Here is a 25,897-nt window from a genome sequence, read left to right on the forward strand (position 1 = left end):
TAATATTGCTGCTGTCACAAGAACGTTCCTGAAACACAGATTTCACCATGTACGTTTGGATCCCTCGACTGGCTGGATCCAAAGGCTCCCTGGGCTCATAATCACATCCCTAACTAAAGCCCCCTTGCCTGTGGCCTCTCTCTCTTCCCCCTACTCCATGTATATTCTATATCCTGTCCACCTCTTATCCTCTGAGTATTTCTTGAAAATCATCTCATCTCTCAGTTTTTTTCCATACCACTTCTCTTCCTCTGGGTTGGTCACATTGGAAATTTGCCTGCATACCAGGATTCAATGCAGAAACAAGTCATCTCTCATGAAGTCTCCCATGAAGCTCACCGCAACAATCAGGGTCCTGCTTTCTAAACAGAGCCTGCTTCTTTGCTTTTGTTCATGGAATTTTATTTTGTTTGTTTGTCAGTTTTCCCTTATGTTGTATGCAAATCTTGAAAAAGACAGAGTCTGGCATAAGTAGCCATGTGGTAGAGGTCTGTTAGATGTGGGGATAATGATAGCCTGGCTTGAAACAAATATGTCCGCTTTACTCATGAAAATCTAATCAGTTCCCATTAGCAGAGATGCTTGTTTGTTGGTTGTCTTCACCTGGCTTCTTGTTTGATTCATCAATGCTAAAGGTTTGCCTCCCTGCTGAGGTCAGAAGTTTTTGTTTGTTTTGGTCTTTATCATAATCTGTGCTGTACTGTGTCACTAACCCACGGAAACTGTGCTGAGTTCACCTTGGTGATGCTCACCTGGGAGAGAAGGAAGAAACCCTGCCTGTGCCCCCTTCCTTCCCTCACAGATCTCACTGCCTTCTCACATCTCCCTGCCTGGATCTTTTCCTTTAGTCTTCAAGTTAGGCTCTGGGTTCCTTCTGTTGCCAGCACAGACCACAAAACAGTAAAATTGTCAGGAGAAGGCAATGACCAAACACTAGTACCTTAGTCGTGTGTTCAATCCCTGCTCCTGTCACCCAGAATTCACTGCATTCATTGTTCTCTGCCTAAACACAACTTACTTAGGGCTCTTTACCCAGTCCACTGCAGTTTCTAGATTTTGGTCCCTTTCTTTGCCTTCCTTTCTAAAATCTGCCTTTTATGCTCCTTCTCCCCATCACCAAATATACCAATGCATGTTGAAAAAGGCAGACTTCTCATCAATATCATCTCCAGGGAGCTGGGAGGATTAAGTCTCTCTCCGTGGCTTTTTATTCATAGTTACTGTCAAGGAAAACATGTTCTCAGAAAACTGTATCTGTTTCAAGCCCAAATTGACATCTTCCCTTTGTTCCCATCCTCATAATGCTAACAACTATTGGCATGACATTTAAGCTGTTTTATTTTGAAATATATAGATGGTTAACACACACATGTACAAGGGTCATACGCAAATTATATATAATTTCTCATAGGAAATTTGAGCATTTCGAGTTCAAGATTCTGGGGGATCCTAGATCTGATCTGAGAAATGGTTGAACAAAGTCTTTACAATCTAGGGGACCGTTATTTCCAGGAGTGTGCAGAGCAAATGTATACAAATAAAGGAATGGAAGGGGTAGAAACAGTGTCTTGCTGTGAGGTGTCCTCTGAAGCCTTGTGAGTTAACACAGGGAAAGCTTTGAGCTGGTGTGATTTTCTTCATCATATCCTTTGATCTGAAATGAAGGAAAGAAAACTGGGAGTGAACCCACACTTGATAGATAACTATCCCAATTAGTGTGAAGACCTGTGCTGCACTGCAGCCAGAAGGTACATCTCAGGGTTTGACTTTGGGGTCTAAAGCAGGTTGGATTTGGGAACAGTTGGGGTGTAGGTATACTCTTCAGCATTTCACAAAGTGTGAGGTAAAGGGCATGTTTTCTCACAGTGCTGTGTTTTGATTTTGACTAGAACTCTTGTAGTTCAGTAGATTACAACTGGAAAGTTGGATTACACTTGGCTTGCTTGGGTTATTATAAAATACCATTTAACATGTAAAGGTTAAAACAACACAGATTTACATTGTATAGTCATGTGGAGGCTGGATATTCAACACCAAGGTACAAGAAGTTTGGAGTCTGCTGAATAGTGGCTGTGTCTGCACTGGAGTCCCCTAAAGGAAGGATGCCACTGTCCTTTTGTTAGGTCTCCAGTCTTCACCATAACCTAAGGTTAGAAGGTCAGAAAACTCCCTCTCTCTTTCTCTCTCTCTGTCTGTCTGTCTATGTATCTGTCTGTCTTTCTCTCTGTCTCCTTGCTCTCTGCCTCTCTGTCTCTGTCTGTCTCTGTTTCTGTTTCTGCCTCTCTCCCCCTTCTCTCTCTCTCTCTCTCTCTCTCTCTCTCTCTCTCTCTCTCTCTCTCTCTCTCTCTCTCTCTCTCTCTTTCTCTCTCTCTCTCATTTTAGAAACAGTTTGTCACCAGGCTATCTTAGAACTTAGCATGTGTCTCAAGCTAGCCTTTAAGTAAGGCTTCTCCTGTCACTGCCTTCTGAGAACTGAAATTATTCACACCCAGAAACAGTGAGGATTACAGTGGAAACATTGAAGAGAATGATAAGCATTCAGTTGTAATGAATAAGTCGTGTCCTTACAAGTTTTCTGAATTTATATAATACAGAAATTAAATGCTGTTGTTTCTGTTTCTTCCCCTGATGGCTATATATCTTCTCTACGTATTGATGGCATTGCTGTTCTATCAAAAGTCTGTGCTTCTTCTTACTTTTTTGGTACTATGGCTACAGAACCCATGACCTCCAAATTGCTAAGCAACCACTCTCCCACTGAGCCGATGTACATTATAGAGGCATCATCACTATAGAAAACATCAATGTTCTTTTCCTCTGCGCTCATGATGTGAATCTTCTCCCATGTATGTCTTCCTCAAAGTGGCTGCCCCCCTTATAGTTTACCATCCTTGCATCATGCATTTTTGTTTTTGCAGATATTCATAATTGTCTGAGTCACATAACTTGTAATGTTATGTGACTGATTGATAAGCATATGCATACATCCTTCTCAAGCTTCTGCTGTGCAACACCAGTTGGGATTTCTCCATATGAGTAGGGGGACAGCTCCCAAGCTGCACCTTCTAGGGATATGCCTTATCAGTTCATTAGACCTGCCAAACGCCGAGACTAGTTTTTGTTTTACTCTGAAAAAAATTAAACATGGTTTTGCTTGCATTCTTTCAGTAGTGTTCTGTTGGATATCTAGTATGTCTCCAATTAAGAGGCTTGGTGCAGTAATCTATCAAATGCTGTTTGGTAGAATGAAAACTAACATATGGGCTTCTGAAGAATCATGGTTAAAAAACAAATCTTTGTCATGTTCTTCTCTACCTGAGACCAGGTGAGTTTAGTTCTTCGCAAGTTTTGAAAATATAAAACCTTTAGAAAACATAAAACATACCAGAATGTAGGTGGCCATAAATCCTAATCTCACACACACACACACACACACACACACACACACACACACATTCACACACACACACCTCTATAGTGGAGAAATTTCAAACATTTGGACTAAACTCCCACTTGTATAAAGAAAGTGGCCTTTTTGTCTTGTCTAGGAACTACCTCGATTAGCCATTCACTTCTACTATGAACCTTTATAAGCCATTAGTTAATTTCAGCACACATGCATTTTTTTCTGGGCATCTTTTCTCTGTTCATCTGTGTGATACTAATAAAATAACTTTTCTTATACATACCCCTGTCATATTTAACTTTTGATATTTAAATCTAGAAAAGATAAAAGCTGTTATAAAAGGCACTCTTGGACAGATTGGGACTGCTACATCATTTTTATAAGTTTTGATATTTATGCTTTTATTCAAATATGAGTATAACTATCCTGTAGTCAGGAAACAGGTAGGGTATGAGATCCTTGTACTTGCCATGTGGATTTTATGACAAGCTCACCTGTTCATAAGCAATAGTAGCTGGCTGCACTAGCACATAGCACAATAGGGTGGCCAGTTTTGCTTTGTTTGTGTTGTACAAGATCAATATTTGCTACTTAGACATTTATTTACTTGATGATGGGAGGCATTAATATGTAGTAGAAAACATGTGACAAATGTTCAAAACATGATTGTTTCCAGTAGACAAACAAAGGAAGCAAACTAGGTGTGTGTATAAAGCTTAATACTAAAAAGAAAAAAAAAATAAAACACGCTAGGAATCTAAGCATATGCTTTAGTAAGATGAATTTTAAAATTACTGTTAAACTATAATTAAATCAAAATAATGTAAATGGTCATCATACCATTATTAACTACTAAGGAAATACCAGGAAAAGCCAAAATAAGTTCACAGTTACCAGCCTAAAAAAGCTAAGGCTAACGAACTAAGGAAAACAAAGAAAGATGATCACAGGTGTTAGCACAGATGTGGTATGTTGCTGATAGAAATATAAAAAGAAACACCCACTTTAGGAAAGAAAGAATTTAGCTGTTCTTCGAAATTAAACATGTAGCTAGACTGTGACTTACCAGTTTCACTTCTGTGTTATATGATAAAAATGAAAACTCAAGTTCACACAAAAATATGTTGGTGTCTGTTCATAGCACCATTATTTCTTGTTATTCAAACAGCAGACTTTACAACATCAAACTACTGTTTTGCATTATCAAAGAAAGAATTCAGAAAGAAAGTCCATAGAATTTTGGTAGATTATAATGTGTAGAGATGAATTCCTAGGAGAAAGCAGTTCCTTGGCTGCTTACAAGTGGTAGCCAAAACAAAACAAGGGGACACTGGGTCTCAGTGTTCAGGGTTGTATCGATGTCTAATGGGTTTGTTCTACTGCCTCCAAGGTCTCATCTCTTTTCTCTGTTACATCATTTTCAAAGGATGAACAATGCTAGTGGCCTTCCTCCCACACCAGCGCTTTCTTTTACAATCTGTCTGCAAGGACAAGATCACTGCAATTCAATCAAACAATGACATGTTTTTTCACACTTCTAATAGTGAACTGGTTCCAAATTCTATCATTTTCAATGGATAAAGTGTATCACACCTGCAAAATGGAAAACTACTCTATAATAAATGTGTATAAAACAGTGAAGCATTTGATGAATTAGACAACCTTGAACACATAATGCTAAGTGAAAGTAGTTATCACAAATGATCACATTTCATATGATTCCATTAATAAGAGAAGTCCAGGCTACATAAACCCATATAGAAAATGTAGATTAATGGTTTTCAGTACCGCCACAGTGTGGTGACTGAAACTGGGTTCAGAATTTTTTTGTGTAAGGAGATAGGAATGCTCTATACTGGGACTGTAGTCTGCCACACTGTGACTAGTAGGAGACCATCTAATTCCATACTTCAATTTGGGTATATTTAATGGCACATGAATTACAGTTATAATTTAAAAAGAAAAAGAGTGCAGGCAGGGAAGAGAGTGGGAAAGTGAAAGGAATGCATGTCTTCAGCGACAGTGTTTAGAAAATTCAGTAAAGTGCTGTCTGGGGTTATGTATTTGTTCATTACACAGTAAGTGTTAAGGAAGCAATGACTGTCATATAAACAGGCAAATGTAGCAATAGCATACAGTTCTGTTCTCACCTCCGAGGTCCACAGAGGCCATCTCATCTAACTTCAGAGATGGGTGGCTCTGGGAACGACTGTTTTCTTTCATTATGATGCCTTATCTCTAACATGTACAATACATATATTATCTTCAGCAGTGGTTATCGTGAATACACCAGGCAGCAAATACATCAGTATGACCTCTGAACACAGCCAGCTTTATGTGTGAAGGAGATGGCGCACTTCGTATTAGTGGAATGTCTGTGCTCATTACATTTCGGTTTTCTGGAGAGATTGCTAGGGAGAGAGACAAAGGATATCACCACAAAGTGATAGCATATTCCTTACCTAGAACATCAGTGAGTCAGTGGTCGGATAAACCTGAGGGGTTTACATTGCAAAAGAAAGACAATTAAATTTTGTTATCTGAAAATAAAGACATTCTTTTTCCTTCTTTGAGAGAGAATAAATAGAATATAATTAAAACATGGGAGAAGGGGCAGATGACATTCCCTTTTGAACAATGAATATCGTACTCCAGTTTGAACTGTTTTCCTACAGTGCAGATGCCTTCTGGGCACTGAGGTAAAATCTGCTATCCAATGTATCAAGATGGTTATTAGTTTTAAAAATGCATGGAAAGCTGTGGTCTAGGACTGGCTGAGGTGACAGAGAGAATGGCATGTATGAAAAGAAAACATGACTCAGCATCTGAGCCAGTGGTATGAATTACATAGAAACATGACTCAGCACCTGAGACTGTGGTATGAATGACATAAAAATGTGACTCAGCACCTGAGCCTGTGGTAGGAGAACCAGACCTAAAAATCCCAATCTTCCAGTTTTTGTCCCATCATTTTCTGCATCACACGGGATTACCAGTTTCTTCAATGGTTTGTTTGGTTGAAATGCTAGAATATGGTTTCAGTTAACCCTAAAGCCAAAGATTTAAATGCGTCATTCAAACGCTAATCAAATCAATCCAGTACAGTATAATATTGAACTGTAATTGTACTCAGAAAGCTGTTCTCAGTACACTTGATTGGTACTACTTGCCTACTCATGATGAGCTTTGGTACTTGCCAATCTGGCATTATTAGCATGTACAGGTCTTTCTTCCACCAAAAAGTGTCATATCTGGAGCCTTATGTAATATTTAAGCACCCTGTTTTATAAGGAGATAGGGTTTAGGCAGTGAGAGCTGTGTGCATTCAAGCAAGGGTGGTCTGAGTCCCATTCAGCATAGCATCAGAGAGATTAAAAATTAAAACCACCTTCGAACCTCTGAAACCAAGAGAGTTCTGTTGACATTTTAACTATTTTTTTTAATTGGGTGAAAAAGGAACATATTACTTCAAAGATATTTAGTTACAGTGAAATCAGTTCTGCTATTTAAAAAAAGAATTGTCTCCTCTTTTTTCTCTCTCTCTCTCTCTTTCTGCCCCAAAGTATTCATAGAGTGCAAACACTGTCTGTTATTTTGCAGGTTTCCCAAATATAACTCAGATAATTATCCTCATATTTGGCTAATTAAGCATTACATGCTTTGGTGAATCACTGAGATATGACAGCAGCCCAGTAGTGGATGGCTTCCTAAAACATGGGGAGAAAGCTTGACTGTGTTCTAGTAGTTTTATCTCCAAGTCTGTGGTTGTCAGTTGAGGACATGATCTAACATGTACTTAGTCTACCTGAAATCTACCTGAAGTCTAATAGAAAAACCAAACCAAACCAGATGGAAGACAAACAAACAAACCCCTAAAATGAAAATAATTTTAGCAACAATAAAACAAAACATAGTCTCATTTGCACCAAGCCCAGACCTCAACCAAGCCCAGAGTCCACATTTATCTTTGAGGCTAATGGTATGTGCTGTAGTCACAGGGAAAGCAGAACATTCTTCAGAATGTGGCTCCCCAGTCATTGGATGCAGGAGTTATAATGTACCAGAGAACTGTCTTATCAATCTCTCTTGGTTCCCCAGCACAAGTGTGCATTAGAAAGCCAAATGGATCCCTACAGCAGTGGGTTTTTGTTGCCAGTATGGTAGTTGTTATTTCAGCTGGGATTAGTATGAGGCCAGGACTACATAAAATGTTCTTACATTTTAATCTCTGAAGAATCATTCACCAGATTTTTAAATTTAGCGAAAAAAGATATTTTTTCCATAAAGAAAACGTTTCCATTACCTAAGAAAATAGGACTTAAACAGAAGGATAATTAAAACAATCTACAAGGGTTTCCTGTGGGTTTTCTGATCTCTCCACAATTCCCACCACCCCAAGTTAGACAATGTAGCATAGGATTGATACACTGCTTCTCTGGTGTTGTGTATTGATGTCTTTTACCTTCTGCTGTCTATTCATTTCCTCTGTTCCACAGACTGTAAGTTTTCCCTGCCCCTCTCTAATGAATATACATGAGGATATTTATTTGTATGGGTCATTTGTCTAAGCCTGATATATCCTCTACCTTTATCCCATTTTATACTAGATTTCGGTCTGTACTAAAGTATTACCTGGAAAAACAATTACTAAAAGGAATAAAACTAGAGCTGGAGACATAGTTCAGTGGTTAATAGTATCTGCTGCTCTTCTGGAGAACATAGGTTTCATTCCTAGAGCCCATATTGTCTTGAGCTCCAATTTGAAAGGGTCTAATACCTTCTTCCAGCCTCCATAAGCACCAGACAGACATGTGGTATATAAATATACATGCAGAAGAAACACACTTACAGATAAATTAAAAATAAAATCAGAAGTAGAAAACCACTTAGAAGCAATATATTGCACAGTCAAAACTGTAGACTGATTTCTGACCCTGTCACTACCTTATCTCCCACCAAGTTTCAAACTCTTCCAGCTATAGTTCTCCCTTATTTCTTACCCCCAAGTACTCCAGGGCCTCTTCTTGCTTGTTCTTGGACTTTATGGCAGAGACACATATTGGATAACTATCCTTTGAATTCTTTCTCTGTGCGATGAAAAATGCTGTCTTCCAGAAGTTCTTTCCTAAAATGTGACTACTACTTCCTTAGTGAGCTTGACATTTATATTTCATCTTCTGGAAACCAGGATGTTCAAGAGGTGCCCTGGCAATCCCTGCCTGCTGGCTTGCAGATTGCCACCTTCAAGCATCCCCAGTGTTGGGAAACACAGACAGAGAGGAAGGTCTTCTGCATCTTCCTCTAAGGACTGACTCCCTTGCTGAGATAGTCAACCTCTTGACCTAGTCAGATTCCAGGAGTCACATTTTGGATGTTGAACTTTAAAATATAAAGTTGATTCCATATTATCTAATCATGCCTTTACTATGTGCAAACAGCAGACTGTCTAAGCGTCAACTTATCCTCCTGCTTTTCATCCCAGAAATTGTATTACTAGTGTGAAATGCTTAGATACCATCCCAACGTTGGTTTTTTTTCACAGTGGCCTTTTGTCTCTGCAACTATGGTATAGACTGGACAGCTGTGGGCACTGGGACCTAGAAAGGTCAGTGATGGTAAACAGAGACACAAGACTCTGGGTTCACATCAAGAATAAACCAATATTATTTTCCCACTACTAGTAGTTTGGATGACTACTACCATTGCAAGAAGAGCTTGATCAAATAGTATTTCTGACTCCCTCAACTAAATCCCTCCTTTAGCTTTTCTGTGGAAACAGTATCTTTTACTCTCTTATGTGAGATTTCCTTTGTTTTTTCTGGACATTGCTCCTAGGCTTTGTCTAACTTCTAGAGTTTTCTACAGTATTGGCCATGTCTGGGTTAGGGTTTAGCTTGAGAAAGGAATTGCTGATGACCTGGATTCTAACACTATTGTACACAATTGTACCACAGTACACTGTAAACTTCGGGTGTTGTCTGAACAATGGTTCTTAGTGTGGTATGCTGTGCCACAGTCACTATGTGTAAGGATGAAGTAACTCATTTCTAATGTCTGGTTCTGATGTTAAACCCTCTGAGGTCAACTGTGAGTCCTGACACTGGTCTTCCCTTTGGTAGCTAGTTGTTGATTATTTGGAAATAAACACAAAGTAACTAAGCTTAAATATTTATGTAGAACTATATTTGAGAGGCATCCAGTCTAATTTTTAGGTAATGATACCCAAAAGGCATCTTTTCCTTGAGATTTTTACACTGTTATTGTTTCCTTAATTATCTTTGGAATGACCATAAAAACATCATCTTTCTAGGAGAGCACTGAATCAAAATTAAAACAAATCTGATAAAGTAGATAGTGCAATTACATAAACAACCATTATTTTTTCCCCTTCTTGCTTACCTAATAAGTCCATACTTAACCTAACAAGGAAATCTAGGAACTCTTGGACCTAACCACATATTTGTTCTGAAAGTCACCTCTAGACGTTAGTGAATGTTTCATTCCTCCTGGGGCACATTGACCCATTTGATTGATGGTTTAATATCTTCTCTCAAAGTAACAACTAGTGCTGGCTGTTTCTTTTAATTTCACAAACTGTTCAGTAGTAGCACAGGTCATTACTGATCTACTGACCCAGACCCTGAATGACAACAAAATTAAGTGCTTGCTATGAGTTAGAGATAACCTGCAGGCTATCAACCTATTGGTGATAAATGGCACACTGTAGTGGCCCAGCAATATGTACATGATTGTCTGATTCATATTCATTTGTACTAGGAGGAAGGGTGCTGAGATAGCTAAATAAGTAAATCACATAATGCAATTAAACCTACTCTATTAGAGTGCTTTGTTACCTTCATTCTTCTTGCTGACACTGTGTATATCAGTTCTCATCTCAGTGTGATGAAACTGATTAGGCAACATAAAGCTCCTGGAGCATGTAAGAAGGTGTATTCTTCTTGTTGTTATTGTTGCTGTTGTAGTTGTTGTTACAACTTTCTATTAGAATGCTCTGTAAGCTGGATGTCATGTTCTCATGGTGCAAGTTATGTATGATGTACATAAAGCTCTTTACTGGATAAATTACAGCAGATGCAAGAAGCCTTAATTTTTGCTAAGAGCATCCAAAGACCCAGATTTGGTCATTGGATTATCAGATTAGATATTACCTCTTAAGCAACAAGTAAAAATTTTCCACACCCCTGTTATGCTACTTAGTGGGCTAGGCTTTAGCAGTTTCTTTTTCTTTCTTTTTTTTTTTTTTTTACAAACAAAACAACAATATCCAGGATGCAACTCTACCTGTATTCCATCCTTCACCATTCTTCCATCTCTTCATTTGTCTTTAATGATTAATATGATAGCGACAATTTCTAGTAGAGATGAATGCCCAGCATGCAGTGTGAAATATCAGAGTTCTTTTCTAGCTACGTGTGTAAAATATGTGCAATAGTCTATAGCAGAAATGATTCTCTTTATCTGGAAGAACATAAAGGCCAAGGTAGGTTAGAAATTTTGCCCAAAAGTCAATTTTGAGATTTTCTGGAGAAAAACTAATTTCACCATTTTGAGCCAAATTTAAAGCAAGCTTTCCTAAATATTAAATATTGGATATTGATAAAGAGATGGAATTTGGTCAGGATCTTTCCTTGAAAAATTCCAGCTGGAATAGCTCTGAGTCACATATTGCAGAGGTTTGTAAGGACAGACCTGTAGGAACGTTACTTTCCCATGAGGATTTGTTATTTTCCAAGAACTACAATTCCCAACATTCCAGGATGTTACCTGATCTCAGACCAGGTGGGGCTTATAAGTTAACTTTGGGCATTACAGATAATCACACAGCTAGAGTCTCGATTTGATAACAACCCTTAACTCCAGAGCCTACATTCCCCCTGTAACCCAGCTGCATCTTGATAAAAGATGCAAAAAGAAATAGTATTCTTTGTTCTAGTACCAGTTGGTGTACTTCTGTTGTACAAGTTCTATGTCACAATCATATAACTGTCAAAGCAGGACATAGCTTTTATTGTGGGACACTTGTGCCATGCAGTGTTGTCATTTTTACCTGAGGAGCACATCCCAGAGGGCTCAAATGTGTCTGTGTTTGCAGAAAAATAACAAAGAATTTAAAGGATTTCTTATGAGCATCAGACCTCCATTGTCATAGACACATCTTAGGTGACTTCTCAGAAGTGACTTTGCTATGCCAAATAGGACATCTCATTAAGAAATGCTAGACAGACACAGGCAGCACTCCTTTTAAAACAAAAACATAGATGTCCATAAAATCATTGATTTTTTTTTCTTTTAGAAGATTTATAGTGCTGTTTTTATAGAACATTCTTTTTGCTTAGAGCTAGCGATCTGTTCAAAATTCAGCTACAGAGCACCTGAACACTTGGTTGATAAAATGTGATAAAATAAATTTCCTTTTTTATTTGTAAATGCAACAACAAATGGATTAAGGGCCAGGAGAAAATATAGAAGGTGTTCCTGCTGTCAAGTGCCAAGTCGGGTTTTCAACTATTTTTAGGTAATACTGATAAAGTATATTTAACAATACAAAATAGAACATTTACTAATCAGAATGTTTCAACATCCAAGACAAAGTAAATAATAATAGCTGGCATTTTACTCTTTAACATAGCAAGTAGTAAAGATGTTCATTAAGTGATTATCATTGCTTTTACACATGAATTAGTAAACATCCCAAAAATATCATGCTTAAAGCTAGTCAGAATGGAAAATGGAATTGAATAGAAGTGAACAATGGAATGTTATTAGGTTATGGCCTATGAGATTTAAGGTCTTTTTAGAAATAAAGGGAACAGAGTATACTGTGTTTTTACTACCTTATTCTGCAGTGATGAAGGTCTCAACTTTTCCTCATGTTTTTGTTTATTTGCATATTTATAATTTTAAAAATTTATTCAGTAAACACGTGTTGAGTCTCAGAGTTGTTTTCCCAGTGAGTATATAAATAATGAAAGTGATCTTTACATTTTTTTTCATAGAAACTTTTGTGGAGACTGGGGAAAGATGCAGTGATATGCATGAATAATTAAAGAGTCGTATGAAGTGTAGGAGAAGAGATGATAGGAGTCATGTAGCCAATGCAGAATTTCAGAAGTTCTGGAAAAGCCTCACATAAGAATGAATCAGCTAAGCTGAACATGAAATATGTGAATGAGAATTAAGCAAAAGTTGGCAAATTAATATTCTGATCAGAAGGAAATATATATACAGACTAGATGTTAAGTGTACATAAATCTCTGGAAGAATGAAGAGACAGTCTCTATAATTTTTATTTAGTGTAGATTGACTTGGCATGAACTTGAGAATCCATGGGCATGTTGCTAAATATCAGTAAGAAGCCAATGCTGAAAAGCTTGGTTAGTCTTGTTGCAAAATAAGAAGGTCAACTAAAATGCTTTTAAAGATAGGGAAGATATTTGTGCACATTTTATGCTGCTGTACAGTTTATAGGAAGACCAGCAGAAATGCAACAGAAAAGATGGCAGAACACAAATACTACAACTATTGTAATTGATGGTAGTGATCAGGAAGAACAGAGAAGAGGTGATGCTAAGTCTGAAAGATGCCCAGGGAAGAGAATCAGTAAAGTTAGTGAGCAATAAAGAGAGGGGCAAAATGAGCAATGATAACCATTTTCTGGACGTCGCTGCATAAATATTGAAAACAATTCTTCTGTAATTTAGTGTCTGCAATTTAGTAGATCATACTTTTTAGTACAAACAATATAATCAAATATTAACTACTATACTTTTAGCTGTACTTTTACAAGACTGGTTTAGATGTTATTTTTCTGGGCAAACTTCTCAGTATGTTATAATTACGCTTTACACAGTATCATCACAGGGTTGGTTCAGGAAAATGCAGAAAACTGTATGTGAGTTGTTTGTAGAGATAGTGACAATGGCTTTGCATGGTAGAAGTCAAGCAACCTCAGCCCTTGGGCTTAGATGGCTTCTCTAATAAAACAGGTTTCCCAGGCATTAACTAAGGACATCTACTGCTTCATTTTGCCAGTGTCTATGTGGCATACAACACATTCTATTGAACCATGTTCTAGCCAGTTCATCATGTATTTAATGTTCAAACTCTGAGATTCAGTGGTCACAATCTGAGTCACCTGACCTCTCATAGAAGCAGATTTAATTCAGTAAGGGTTTTCAATTTGTTCCCTACACTTTAGCTTTCTCTCCTTTGTTTCTTTTTGTCATTATAAGGTCTCTGCTCTATTAGCACATTACACATAGAGTACACAACTCTCCTTAAAAGGTAATTTTCATATATATATGAATCTGTTCATAGAATGTGCAAACTCTATAATACTGTGAGCATTCTTGTTGTTCTGTTTTTCTCTCTCAGAACCTAAACCATTCTTTGATCTTGATAGGAATGCTAATGGATGTCTTGTAAAGAAATATATGATTGAATAAATTAAGGGATATTTTCCCAATTATGGAATTGTCAACATGCCTTTATAGCCTCAATTAAAAGTCAAATACCATTATTTTAGGAACTAATAAATGGTGCTTTACATTTTCTTTGAACAGAAGGTAAACCTTGGTAACCTCCTTGCACTCTGCAGAGATCTTTTCAGAATGTGACAGTTTGGTGGGCTAACAGTACATGAGATATGCTTTCTGCAATGCATAATTCACACAGATATACTCCTTCTCATCTTCATTTTCTTTAGAGCTTGGGAAGAGGACAGAGTGGTGTGTGAATTCAAAACTAAAAGTTAAGAACAACTAACTGGCTGGAGAGATGGCTCAATAGAGAGAGCACTTGTGCTCCTCAGTTTATTTCAGTCAGTTCAGAACTCTTTGTCATTCCAGTTCCAAAGGATCTGTTGCCCTCTTCTGACACCCACAAGCATAAGACATACCCATGGTGAACTTACAATGTTCATGCGTCCAAACTATTCATACACAGAAAATAAAAATAAATTGATATCTTAGAAAAATGAAACTTTTATTGAGGTCTAGGAGAAGTCATGGGTATACTTCATCATTGTATGATTAGCCTCATGGAAACAAGTCACATTTATATAAACAAAAGAGAAAACCCAGACCTGTTGTGTTGTCTTTGGATTATGTAACTTGTTTTCCCTAGTGTAGATTTCTGGTCTGATTTGTATATTGCCAAACCCCACTATGCTTTCAGACCACAAATGTAAAGTTCTTTTTAAAATATTTGTTTCATGAGAATGTTTCATAAAAGCAGGTTCTTGATTTTATAAAGTATCCTATTTTTTGTTTGCCTAGGGAAGCTAATAGTTTTGCTATCTGACCAACGGAAACACTTCGTGCTTAACCAGAATTTGCAGCCTCATGAGAACCTGGTGTATTACAATATTCCGTATTTATTAAATGGTTTTCAGTGTGCTTTCAGAGTTCTTGACTTAAAATAATGGCACACACACACACACACACACACACACACACACACACACACACACACACGTAGCCAAGGGCAAAAAAAATGTATAAGCAATAGTCTTATATGGACTCTGAGATAAAAACGGAAATACTATTTGGAAAATTAAATCATAAGCATCAGCATGCATTTTGGGATTGAAGTCTAAGGGATTATAATTTTAATTCCTTTTATATTGATGTTTATGATGAAAGTGGTTAAAATGAGGCTGGAGAAATGACTTAGTTTTTGAGAGCATTGGCTGCTCTTTTAGAGGACCTGGGTTTGGTTCCCTGAAACCACACGGTGACCCACAACCATCTGTGAAGGGACAGTATGCCTTTGTCTGGCTTCCTCAGCACCAAGGACGCATGTGGTGCATAAACATGTGTGCTGATAAAAGGAGCTGTACACGTAGAAGAAACATTTTATATTTTTTAAAAAGGTAGAAGGAACACATAATATTTATGCCACATTTAATCATTTATAATATTTCTTGCATATATGATCTTATTTTGCCACCAAAGAACATGGTTTAGTTATCTATTTTTGAGGATGAGAGAACCCAGCTAGACGACAATGAAAAGTCAGAGTTACCCAGACATGATCAGCTGATTTCATCCTAAACCGCATTTTGATGGTGTGCTTGCTAGTTGCCCTTTGAACCTCATGACAATATGATATAACAATAGGCATGCTTTGGAGATAGAAGAAAAAATACAAAAATAATTTAAATGTAATATCCTTTATAGGAAAAGTAATAACAGTTTAAATTTCTCCAATTTCACGAAGCTCTATTTCACTTATATTTTGTGAATAATGATTCAAGGGTTTCATCGGTCCTGATTTGTGACATCTGTGACCTGATGTGGGTCCAATTCTATTATTCATTTTATATTTTAAGGTAAATTGTCATGTAGCTCAGGCTGGCCACAAATTATTTTACTAAGGATGGACTTAAACTTCTGATCTTCTGGACTCTCCCTCTGATAGACTAGGGTTACAGATATTTGCTAACATACTTAGATTATAGAGTAGGGACCAAGACCAGGGCTTTATGCTTCATGTATTCTGGGCAAGCACTACTAAGTAACTATATCTCACGTATTATTAATAATGCAACACATGAAAGGGTCAAATGCAGTATCACTTGGTTAAAACTAATTGAATGACAATGGTTTCCTCCCACTCTTTTTTTGAGTTTCACCAACTTTCAAAAAGTACTCCTTACGTCTTAACTGGAATTTAACTCTTAAGTGTTCCTGCTTTAAAAAAAAATAATTGTTTCAAATGATACATTGGAAACTCTTTCCTTATATTATTCTTACACAGTGATGAGTGTGTGTGTGTGTGTGTGTGTGTGTGTGTGTGTGTGTGTGTGTGTGATGGTAGGGACAGAGCCCAGGGCCTTGCCTGTGGTGGGTGTGTGTTCAACTATTTAACTGCACCCCAGTCCCTAACTTCATTATTTCTAGGGTTAGTGAGAATGGCTCATAAATTGACTGTATTCTGGTGGTTCCTCACTGTTATTTTAATTTTTTTATTTCCTTATGACATTCTTTTAACTGTACTCACAAAAGCAGCCCCGACCTTCATCTCTAGATCAGCTGAGAGGAGAAGTGTCATAGTTGATGGCAACAATGAAGGACACAGAGATAATGTATGTCTCTCCAGATTCCATGAGTTGCACATAGTCTCCCTAAGGCTGACATACAATCAGTGACAGTTTGACCTAACTGGAACTGTGGTTGGTGCTGGATTCCTACAGTCAAATTCTGAGTCCTCAGTTTTGGGGCTGAATGATCTCAGATAAAACATTCATGCCCAGCATTCTAGCAAATGCAAATTGGGGTAATCCTCTCTCACCCGGGAGATCTGTCATGAAGGCTGAATGATTGAGTCTCTGAAGAAGTTCACATCATCAACTATAAGCGCAGAGTAGATGGCAGGTCTCATTTTTGCTTTCTGCTCACATAGTTTTCAAGTTTCTTAGCTCATCAGAACATAGAAAAGCATTACTCAGTGGCACTTGAAGCACTATCTTTTGTTTCTGGATTGGTGTTTAAGGAACTGTCAGCCATTTCTGTTCTGACCTCTGAAGTTTGTCTTTGATTTTCCATGGTGATTCTTTGGTTAGGCCAGTGTATTTACCATACAAGGATTCAAGAGTGTCAACAGAGGCGCATGAGTCCCCCAGCCCCTTTATTGAAATCAAGTTGTTGAGCCAAACAGGTGACTGTCATTGATAGCCAGGATGTCTCTGTCTCTCTGTCTCTGTCTCTCTCGTTCTCTCTGTCTCTCTCTCTGTCTCTCTCTCTGTCTCTCTCTCACACAAACACACACACACACACACACAGAGAAAGAGAGAGAGAGAGAGAGAGAGAGAGAGAGAGAATATCATAGAAGACATGCCAAGATTGCAAGTCAATTTGCTTTGAAGCAGAAATACATTGATTCAGTTTCCATAGAACTACTTCCTAGAGGAAATGTCCTACCTAGTCCTCCCACAGAACAAAATCAATAGAACAATAAACTTCTAAGACCCAAAATAGTTCTTGGTTCCTTTTATGTTCCTCATCATGTCTTTCCTTGCTTATTTTATGTGTGCTCATGTGTAAATATGTGCACAGGAGTGTGAAAGCATGCATATATTCAAATATGAGTACATAGGTCTTTTGTTTGCATGTAGAGGCCATTAGTCAGCCAGGTGCTATTCCTAAGCAGGTATTTACCTTGATTCTTGAGTCAGGATTTCTCGAAAGACCATCAGCTCCCTAGAAGGATGCCTGATGCTTCCTCCCAAGCAAATTACAAATGTGTGATACTTTCAGCTGAATTCTGGGCATTGAACTCAGATCTTCATGTTTGCATAGCAAGTATTTTATCAACTGAGCTATCTTCCTGGCCTTTTCCTTCGCCCTTTCCTCTGAACATCCCCAGGATAATTCCTGAAAAAATTCTGATCCAAGCTACTAGTATGGTTGCTCAGAATGGTCATCAGTGGTGGTAACAAGGAAGATGATGTGCTTGTCTTCTGGGTCTGAGATAGCAGATAGCTCGGACACTGAGACATCAGCCAGAAGAAATTAAAATGTCCGGTTCTTCTTGTTCCAGAAATACAACTTGGTCAAATGAAACATTGAAGAAATGGAGAGGGGTGGGAATTATTCAAAGCCAGGCAAGGTCAAACAACACAACCAGCTCCTGTCTGTACAAAGCCAGGGAAAGAGGGGAGTAGCTCATACTCCACTGTTGTTTGCTACACTTATTTGTTGAAAATGCAGATAAATTTTAAAAATATATTAATCTATACATGCTATCACTCATCTTCTGTTATGCTTATAAATCAATTATTGTATTTTGTGTATTTATTCATCCTAACCCAATTTTTTTCATTTTCTATGTGGGGCATGAATTGAACATCACTTCAATAACAACTGAGATGAAATATTACATTCCAAATTCCTTTTCTTTCTCCTCTAAACATTAAGATCTACTGATTCTTAAAGCATATCTCTGTATAGCCAGAACATTTACCCTCAGGCTTCTTCATGTACTCCCTTGTTCCCTATCTCTGATGCAGGCTCAACTGGTCTCTTATCTAAAGGGCATTTATTAAATGAAAAAAAGGAACACTGATATTCTTAGATCTACTTTTTTTGAGTGTCAGATATTTAAAACTTGATTCATTGTATAATCTCCTGTCTTTGTTTTTGACATTTTACAAACGCTTTCTCAATATTTGCTTAGAGTTTGTAACAGTCAGTTAGACCCCCTTGTAGTTCCTTCCAATATTCATACACTGTTAATAGAAAAAAAATGCATCAGTAAGAATGTATCTCTGTATCTATTCTTTCATGTTTCTAGGTAGAGGACAGCTATATATTCTTACCAATTACCCTTTCATGAGCAATGAATTACTTTGAACACAGCTCAAGCCCCTTGTGGGAGTGTGAGCATTTGATGTCCATAAAAATCTTTTAATATCCTTGTCATTTCCTCTAATCTATGGATTTACAAAAGCCTGAGGGAACTTGGTATTTATTGAAAATTGAAATTGGCATGGGTAGTCGGTAATAAAGTAAATTAATATATGAACTATTTTATGAAGAGCATTGTAAATATAATTTAATACATCACACACACACACACACACACACACACACACACACACATTCTGTTAAGGCTCTCTTCACCTGTCGCATCTCTGATAGATATAACCAGTGATTTTATTGTGATTTCATGAACTAAAATGTTTACATCTTTTTGAGTAATTGGGGCTTTTTGATAATTTTTAAATCTCCAATTACATAGAATTAACCCCTCCTTTTCAAATGCATTGCAAAGCTTATAGTATCTGAAACTCTCATTTTAAGGCTGCCCATATACACACCTTAGCTTGATATATTTAGCAGAAAACAGTACTGTTTAGGAGAACCAGGCTATTATTATATTTAATTCATCTCAGTTGCAAACCTTGCTTATGTGGTTCCATGGAGAGGAGTCATTTTCCTAGCTCACAGTAATCTGTTTGCATCCTTACATAAAAAATTTCATCAAGTACTGGCCTCTCTGTACATTTTCAATGTGTGTGTGTGCACACGCGAGTGCACATGCGTGTACCTGTGTGTGTGTGTGTGTGTGTGTTTGTGTGTGTATGATAATTTGTAAAGGCTTTTAAAACAAGGCATTAGTTATGCTTACTTCCCACAATGCTTATTTGTTTTGGTTTTGACTTACATGTGAATTATGATATGAAATTTTGTTCAAGATGACATGGGAAGGCCAGCCTAAGGGCTCATCCATTACTAGGTGCTCTTTTAGGGATTGGATTTCCGGAGAAAGTATTTTCTAGTTGCCCAGTCAGGTTTAAAGATTCCTTTGGCCTTCTGTATGTTCCAGAGATTGGTACTGAAACTGTTACCTTTTCTGTTCTTCAGGGGAAGGCCCTTTGGAAGCCAGGCCATCTCTTCCTACTACCTCCTGCTTGGTAGTGCTTCATTTTATGTGCCTGCCTGGGGCTTAAATGTATACCAAATGTATCAATGAGCTATGAAAGCAGTCTCTACTGGGCCTTTTTCTTTTCCCAGAACTTCTTGAGTTCTCTCTGAAGTTCCTGAAGAGCCATATTCACTTCTTCTCTGAACAGACACATTGTAACTGCGCTCAGAGTTCTTTTGACTTGTGTCACCTGTTAGCTTTGAGAGGCATACTACTTAGTCCCCATAAGGAAGTATGCTGGGACAGAGATGGAAATTCTTCCTAATTTTTGAAAAAGAAGTAGGAAGTTGGCAAGTTACCAAAAAGTGCTATATAAATCAGCAGTTTCATAGGTAAAGAAAGCAAGTATTGTGACTTTGATAGGGAGCCTCCACTCCCATCCACACAAACCAGGAAATTATGTGTAGTTTCTATCCTTTCTTCACCTTCACACTCATTCATATATCCTGGAAAACCACATATATTCTCGACCTTTTTTCCAAAGTTGAGGCAGCTTGAAATCCTCATTGAAGATGAGGTAACCACTTCTCAGACTAACCTAGAGATTTGGCCCCACAGTTACTTATAACAGTTCCTTCTCTGGATGCTCAAATTCAAACTGAACTTGGGAGTTCTCACTTTCAAGTTCTCAGTTGTGCAGCAATGTGAAGGCACATCCCCCCTGGAGGTCCCATCTTTTCTAGGCCAGCCTTTAAAAATAACCACTTAGGCAGATCTTGGGATTGTACAGTTGAACAGTGTTTCAACTGAGAATATTGGGGGCGGGGCTGGTGGGGACTCCTCACTGTGATTTGCTTTGTGACCTTTTGCTGTAGGCTGGGTTCTGATATCCTCTTCGATTTTCCAGGAGCCGACAGTGGTGAAGTTCTTCCTGACTCCATCCCATCTGCCCCTGGAACACTGCCTCATTTCATAGAGGAGCCTGAAGATGCTTACATCATCAAGAGCAACCCTATTGCTCTCCGGTGCAAAGCAAGGCCAGCCATGCAAATATTCTTCAAATGCAATGGAGAGTGGGTTCATCAGAATGAGCATGTCTCAGAGGAAAGCCTGGATGAGAGCTCAGGTAAGAGGTGAAACCAACTGAAGAAACTGAGTCATCTCCCCAGATTCTCACCTTGCTCTTACGTCAGGGCAGGGGAGGGAACATAAGAATTTACTTCCCCCTATGTGGATGCAGTTAATGGTACCTCGTTTTAGACATGTAAGACAAATGATTTCATCCTCCAGTGACCTGACAGCTTCCTTTGTTGTTTATTTTCAGAGGCATTTTTCATGCTCTATGCAACTTCAAACACTCCATGTTGTATGAAGTTAATATTCCCGTTGGACATTAAACCAGACAGTTGCTGTTTTCGTTTTACGAATTCTAAGTAATTTTGAGACAAATATTAAATCTTTCATCAAAACCATTTTAAGCAGCATAATTTCAATCACTTTTATCTTTTCCTCCTGGATATTACTCTTATGTCTTGATTTGCCACAGCTGGTGGTTTCTGGGTCCTTTGTGAAGTTGCATTGATTGTTCAATAGTGATACAGCCAGGACTAGAGTGCCAGATACTAAGGGGTTTTCAATATAGGTAGAATTTAGAATCATCTTTATTAGTGTGGCTAATTTTCTGATAAATGATGAAATATGATCATACTCAGCTATAGCTTACTGAGTGAGAAAGCTATGCCGGCCTAACTAGACAGGTACTATTTTTGTATTTACAATCATTTACTGTGGTAGGTAAAATTATTGACAGCTACTAGATCAGTAATTGAAGACTCAAAAGGGATGTTAAATGTACATGGAAAGCTTGTACTAAATCTCAGTATAATATATTTTGATGAAAAAATTCAAAACCTTTAAAAGTTCAGGTTTACGTATTTTGTTTTATTTTAATATTTTGCTTTCAAGTATCTCCATTTTCAATACATATCTACACCATATGTATGCCTGTTGCCCTAATAGGTCAGAAGAGGACAACAGGTCCTCTGATACTAGAGTTAAGCATGGTTGTGAACTGCCGTGTGAGTTCTGGGAACCAAATCAGGGCCCTCTGAAAGAGCAACAAGTAATCTAAACCACCGAACCATCGCTCTAGCACACTGTCAGACTTATTTTGCCTGCATTTGGGATTCTTTTTGCCCTACTTAGTTGCTTCCCCGGCCTTGATATGAGGACTTTTGCATTGTCTTAATTTATCCTGTTTTGTCATGTGTTATTGTTGTCTCTGGGAAGTCCACTGTCTTCTAAAGGAAAATGGAAAGAGAACTGGATCTGAGGTAGAGGGGATGTGGGGGGAGGGAGCTGGAAGGAGTGGAGGAAGGGGAAGCTGAGGTTGGGGTGTATGTAGTGTATGAGAAAAGAATGCACTTTCTATAATTCCAAAGAAATAAATGGTGAATAAAATATTAAGCATACCTTTTAATAAGTAAAGGTTTTATATTTCACCACATAACAGAAATCATACATGCTTTTGAACTTTTGCTCCTCTCACAGGATTCAGTTTGAACTGACCCTTGATTATTATTATTATTATTTTTTTTTTTTTGTGGGTGGTGATTTGGTCAGTTAACTGGATATTAGATTCCCGAATAAGTCAGAAGGCCTCAGTATAATTAGAAAGTTCCAAATGAGCTCAATGTGTTAAATATAACACTGGTTGTCAGTGCATTTTTAAACCTTTCAGAATATTTAATCATAGGAAAGTCATAGCTCAGATAGGTGTTCTATAAACATATGGAAAGAACAAAACAAATATTCCAACAAGTGCTGTGTACATGAAGTTTAGATGTTTTTAGAGAGGTATGTGGTATTGTGGATTCATAGAAAATGCCACTTCCCAGTGGGAATTTTATGAAAGGAACATTACTGATTTGAATAGGTGTCACTGATGATATACTCCGTGACCTTGTAGAACATCTTGATGATGTGTGACTATCATTAGCCAGTGGACAAAGCCTAATGTGTGTCCAGCAGGAAGTATAGTTCATTTGAAATACAATGTTGCTCTAGAACAGTGTTCCTCAACCTGTGAGTGGCAAAACCCTTTCATAGAAGTCATATATCAAATATCCTGCACATCAAATATTTATGTTGCAATTTATGACAGTAGCAAAATTGCAATTCTGAAATTGCAAAGAATGCTTTTAGTTGGGGCCGCCATGAAGTGAGGCACCGTACTGAAGGGTCACAGCATCAAGAAGATTGAGAACCTCTGAACTCTGAGAAGGGCAACTGGGGAAGAATGGGATCAGTGATGTGAAAAGTGACAACAGCAATTAGGAGCAGGTCAGCATATGGATAGATGTGGCAGTGATGATGATGTTGAGACCGAAGTACAATGACTAGAGTATGTTCTCCAGAACAAATTCCACATAAGGAGATGAAATGGCATGCAAAAACAAAATTGAGGAAATGTATAGTCTTGGATAACTCAGGTAAGAAAAGAGAGGTCAGATACTTGAGTAGTAACTGGATAGCCATTATAAGAAGCACTTTAGTAGCCATGAATTCAGAACCATTATTAACACAGGACTTCAAAGATGATTGCATTAATAAATGGATGGAGATGGATTAATATCGATTAGCCTATTACCAGGAAGGCAGTAGAATTAATCCAGAGAGAAGAATTCACAGGTGATTGTTAGGACACACACAATTTGAAGTACTTACATATTTCAGTGGAAAAAATAGAGATCAGAGAATTGACAAAAGTCAGGGGCACATAATACATCTGGAAATTATCAGTAAAGAGTGAAGGTATATAGATGGAGAAGTTGTCAGGGCAAAAGTCTAGTGTGAACAGAAGCCTCTGAGAGATTGTCATCAGAAGTCAGAGGGAGGGAGAGTCCTCTATGACAGGGAAGTGTCTGAACTGTGCAGAGTTCCAAAGTAAGAGAGGAAGGAGTTCGCTCCAAATAATATTCAGTTAATATTCTGTCAAGGACTGGGGAGAGGAGAGTGGGGGAGAGGGATGGAAGGGGTGAGGGAGGAAGAAAAGGAGGAAGGGAGGGAGAGAGAGAGAAAGAGAGGGGGGAGAGAAGGAGGGAGGGAGGAAGGGAAGAAGAGAAAGAGAGGGAGCAGGAAAGGAGGTAAGGAGGGAGAAATGAAAGAAGAGAGAGGGAGAGAGAGAAAAGCATGGAAGGAGGGAGGCTAGGAAGAAGGGAGACTGATACAGTTAACATAGTTCACTTGGGATGAAGGAATTACAAAAGAGGATTACCAGAAATGTTGCACATTTCTATCCTTTTGGGGTTTTATGAGAGTAGACAAAAAACTGTTTGTTTGTATGTATACTTCTCAATAGCATGATTAGTGGACTCTTAGGATATCATTGAGGAAAACAAAGGCATCTAAGAGATCATCTAACAGCTTTATATTTAAATGTCTGGGTCCAAGGGGATGGGGAGTTTGTGACATGGCTACTTTTAGATGTAAATACTATGGTAATTTCAGGTGCATTCTTCAGCACCATGAGCCATTTCCCCTCCATCTTCATATATTCTTCTTCAACTCAAAATAAGATCACATTCTTTTTGAATTCCACACATGGATCGTCATTTTCCATCGTGAATCTGCTTAGGTTTTATGCTCCAAGACAAAAACTCCATATGTACTCCATTGAGGTTTGTTATTCTTCACAATGTGTACAGTCTCTACATATGATCCCTTTGAGGTCCATTTGTTATTTTCAGTAGTTTCTTATGTTGTTAGGCAAAGTTTCCAGGATTATGGGTATAGTTTCCTTTTTTTAAAAAATAAACAATACATTCATTTATTTATTTAAAATACAGTGTTTTAATCTTAAAACATTAAAATTAACAGAATGATAATTTTTTTCTAAACATCAGTTTTCCTGAGGTTTTATAATCCCTATGATATAATATTTACTTGCTTTATCTTATCAATTCATTGACATAGATGTTCCCAAATCACTGTTACTAAAATCAATGCATGATGCTTCCATCTTTATCTGACTGCAATGATCAGGGTTAGCATTGGACAAGTGTTGTGTCGCTGATCTATAGCCCAGCCCAGTCTGTTTTTTTTTTTTTTTAATTGAACAACTTTATTTTAAAAAAACAAAGATAAATGTACAGATTTTAAGGATTTTTGCTTAGAAGTATATGAATACATTTTTGCCAGTACTTGATTTTTTTAAAGATTTGATAATATGCATTAAAATCTTACTAGTTACAATGAGCCTAGCATACATGTAAAACAAGATGTAAACTGGAAATAATCAAAGTTTTCTTGGTATGTAAAGATTAAGCATATTTTTTTTAAATTTTCTTTTTTTTTGGCCTTTGTTTTTCTTGAATTTCATATAGTCTGTGAATTGTTTCTGGAGTTGTCACAGCTTTCTGGGGTTAGTATCCAATTATCACTTACTGCATATTATGTGTGTTCTTTTGTGACTGGGTTACCTCACTCAGGATGATATTCTCTAGATGCATTTTCTGAAGAATTTCATAAAGTCATTGTTTCTGATGGCTGAGTAGTACTCCATTGTGTAAATATACCACATTTTTTGTATCCATTAATCTACTGAAGGACATCTAGGTTCTTTCCAGCTTCTGGCTATTATATATAGGGCTGCTATGAACATTATGGTGCATATGTCTTTGTTGTATGTTGGAGCTTCTCTGGGGTATATGCCCAGAAGTGGAATAACTGGGTCTTCAGGTAGTACTATGTACAATTTTTTGAGGAATCACCAGACTGATTTCCAGAGTGGTTGTACCAGGTTACAACCCCACCAACAGTGGAGAAGTGTTCCTCTGTCTCCACATCCTCACCAACATTTGCTATCATCTGAATTTTTGATCTTAGCCATTCTGGTTGGTGTGAGGTGGAAACTCAGGGTTGTTTTGATTTGCATTTCCCTGATGGCTAATGATGTCGAGCACTTCCTTAGATGCTTCTCAGCCATTCAGTTTGGGTGTAGTTTCCTTAAAACAAAGATTTGCTATAATTAAAGATAAAGGAGAAAACAGTCTTGATTTTCCTATTTTATATTCCCAAACTTGGGATGTATGAGGCTTTATT

General features: G+C 37.7%; 1 protein-coding gene across 6 annotated transcripts in view; it reads left to right on the forward strand.

The window, feature by feature from the left end:
• UNC5D (unc-5 netrin receptor D) overlaps positions 1-25,897 on the forward strand; it is a gene marked incomplete at both ends in the record, with an annotated part of 506,783 nt that overhangs the window by 258,575 nt on the left and 222,311 nt on the right. For all 6 annotated transcript variants that reach the window (XM_080928792.1, XM_080928793.1, XM_080928794.1 and 3 more), the window contains one exon: positions 20,703-20,921. In XM_080928792.1, coding sequence (XP_080784918.1) covers positions 20,703-20,921 — 219 coding nt within the window. The remainder of the gene's footprint in view (positions 1-20,702; positions 20,922-25,897) is intronic.

The sequence above is a fragment of the Micromys minutus genome (assembly GCF_963924665.1).
Source record: "Micromys minutus genome assembly, chromosome: 14".
NCBI classification, from domain to species: Eukaryota; Metazoa; Chordata; class Mammalia; order Rodentia; family Muridae; genus Micromys; species Micromys minutus.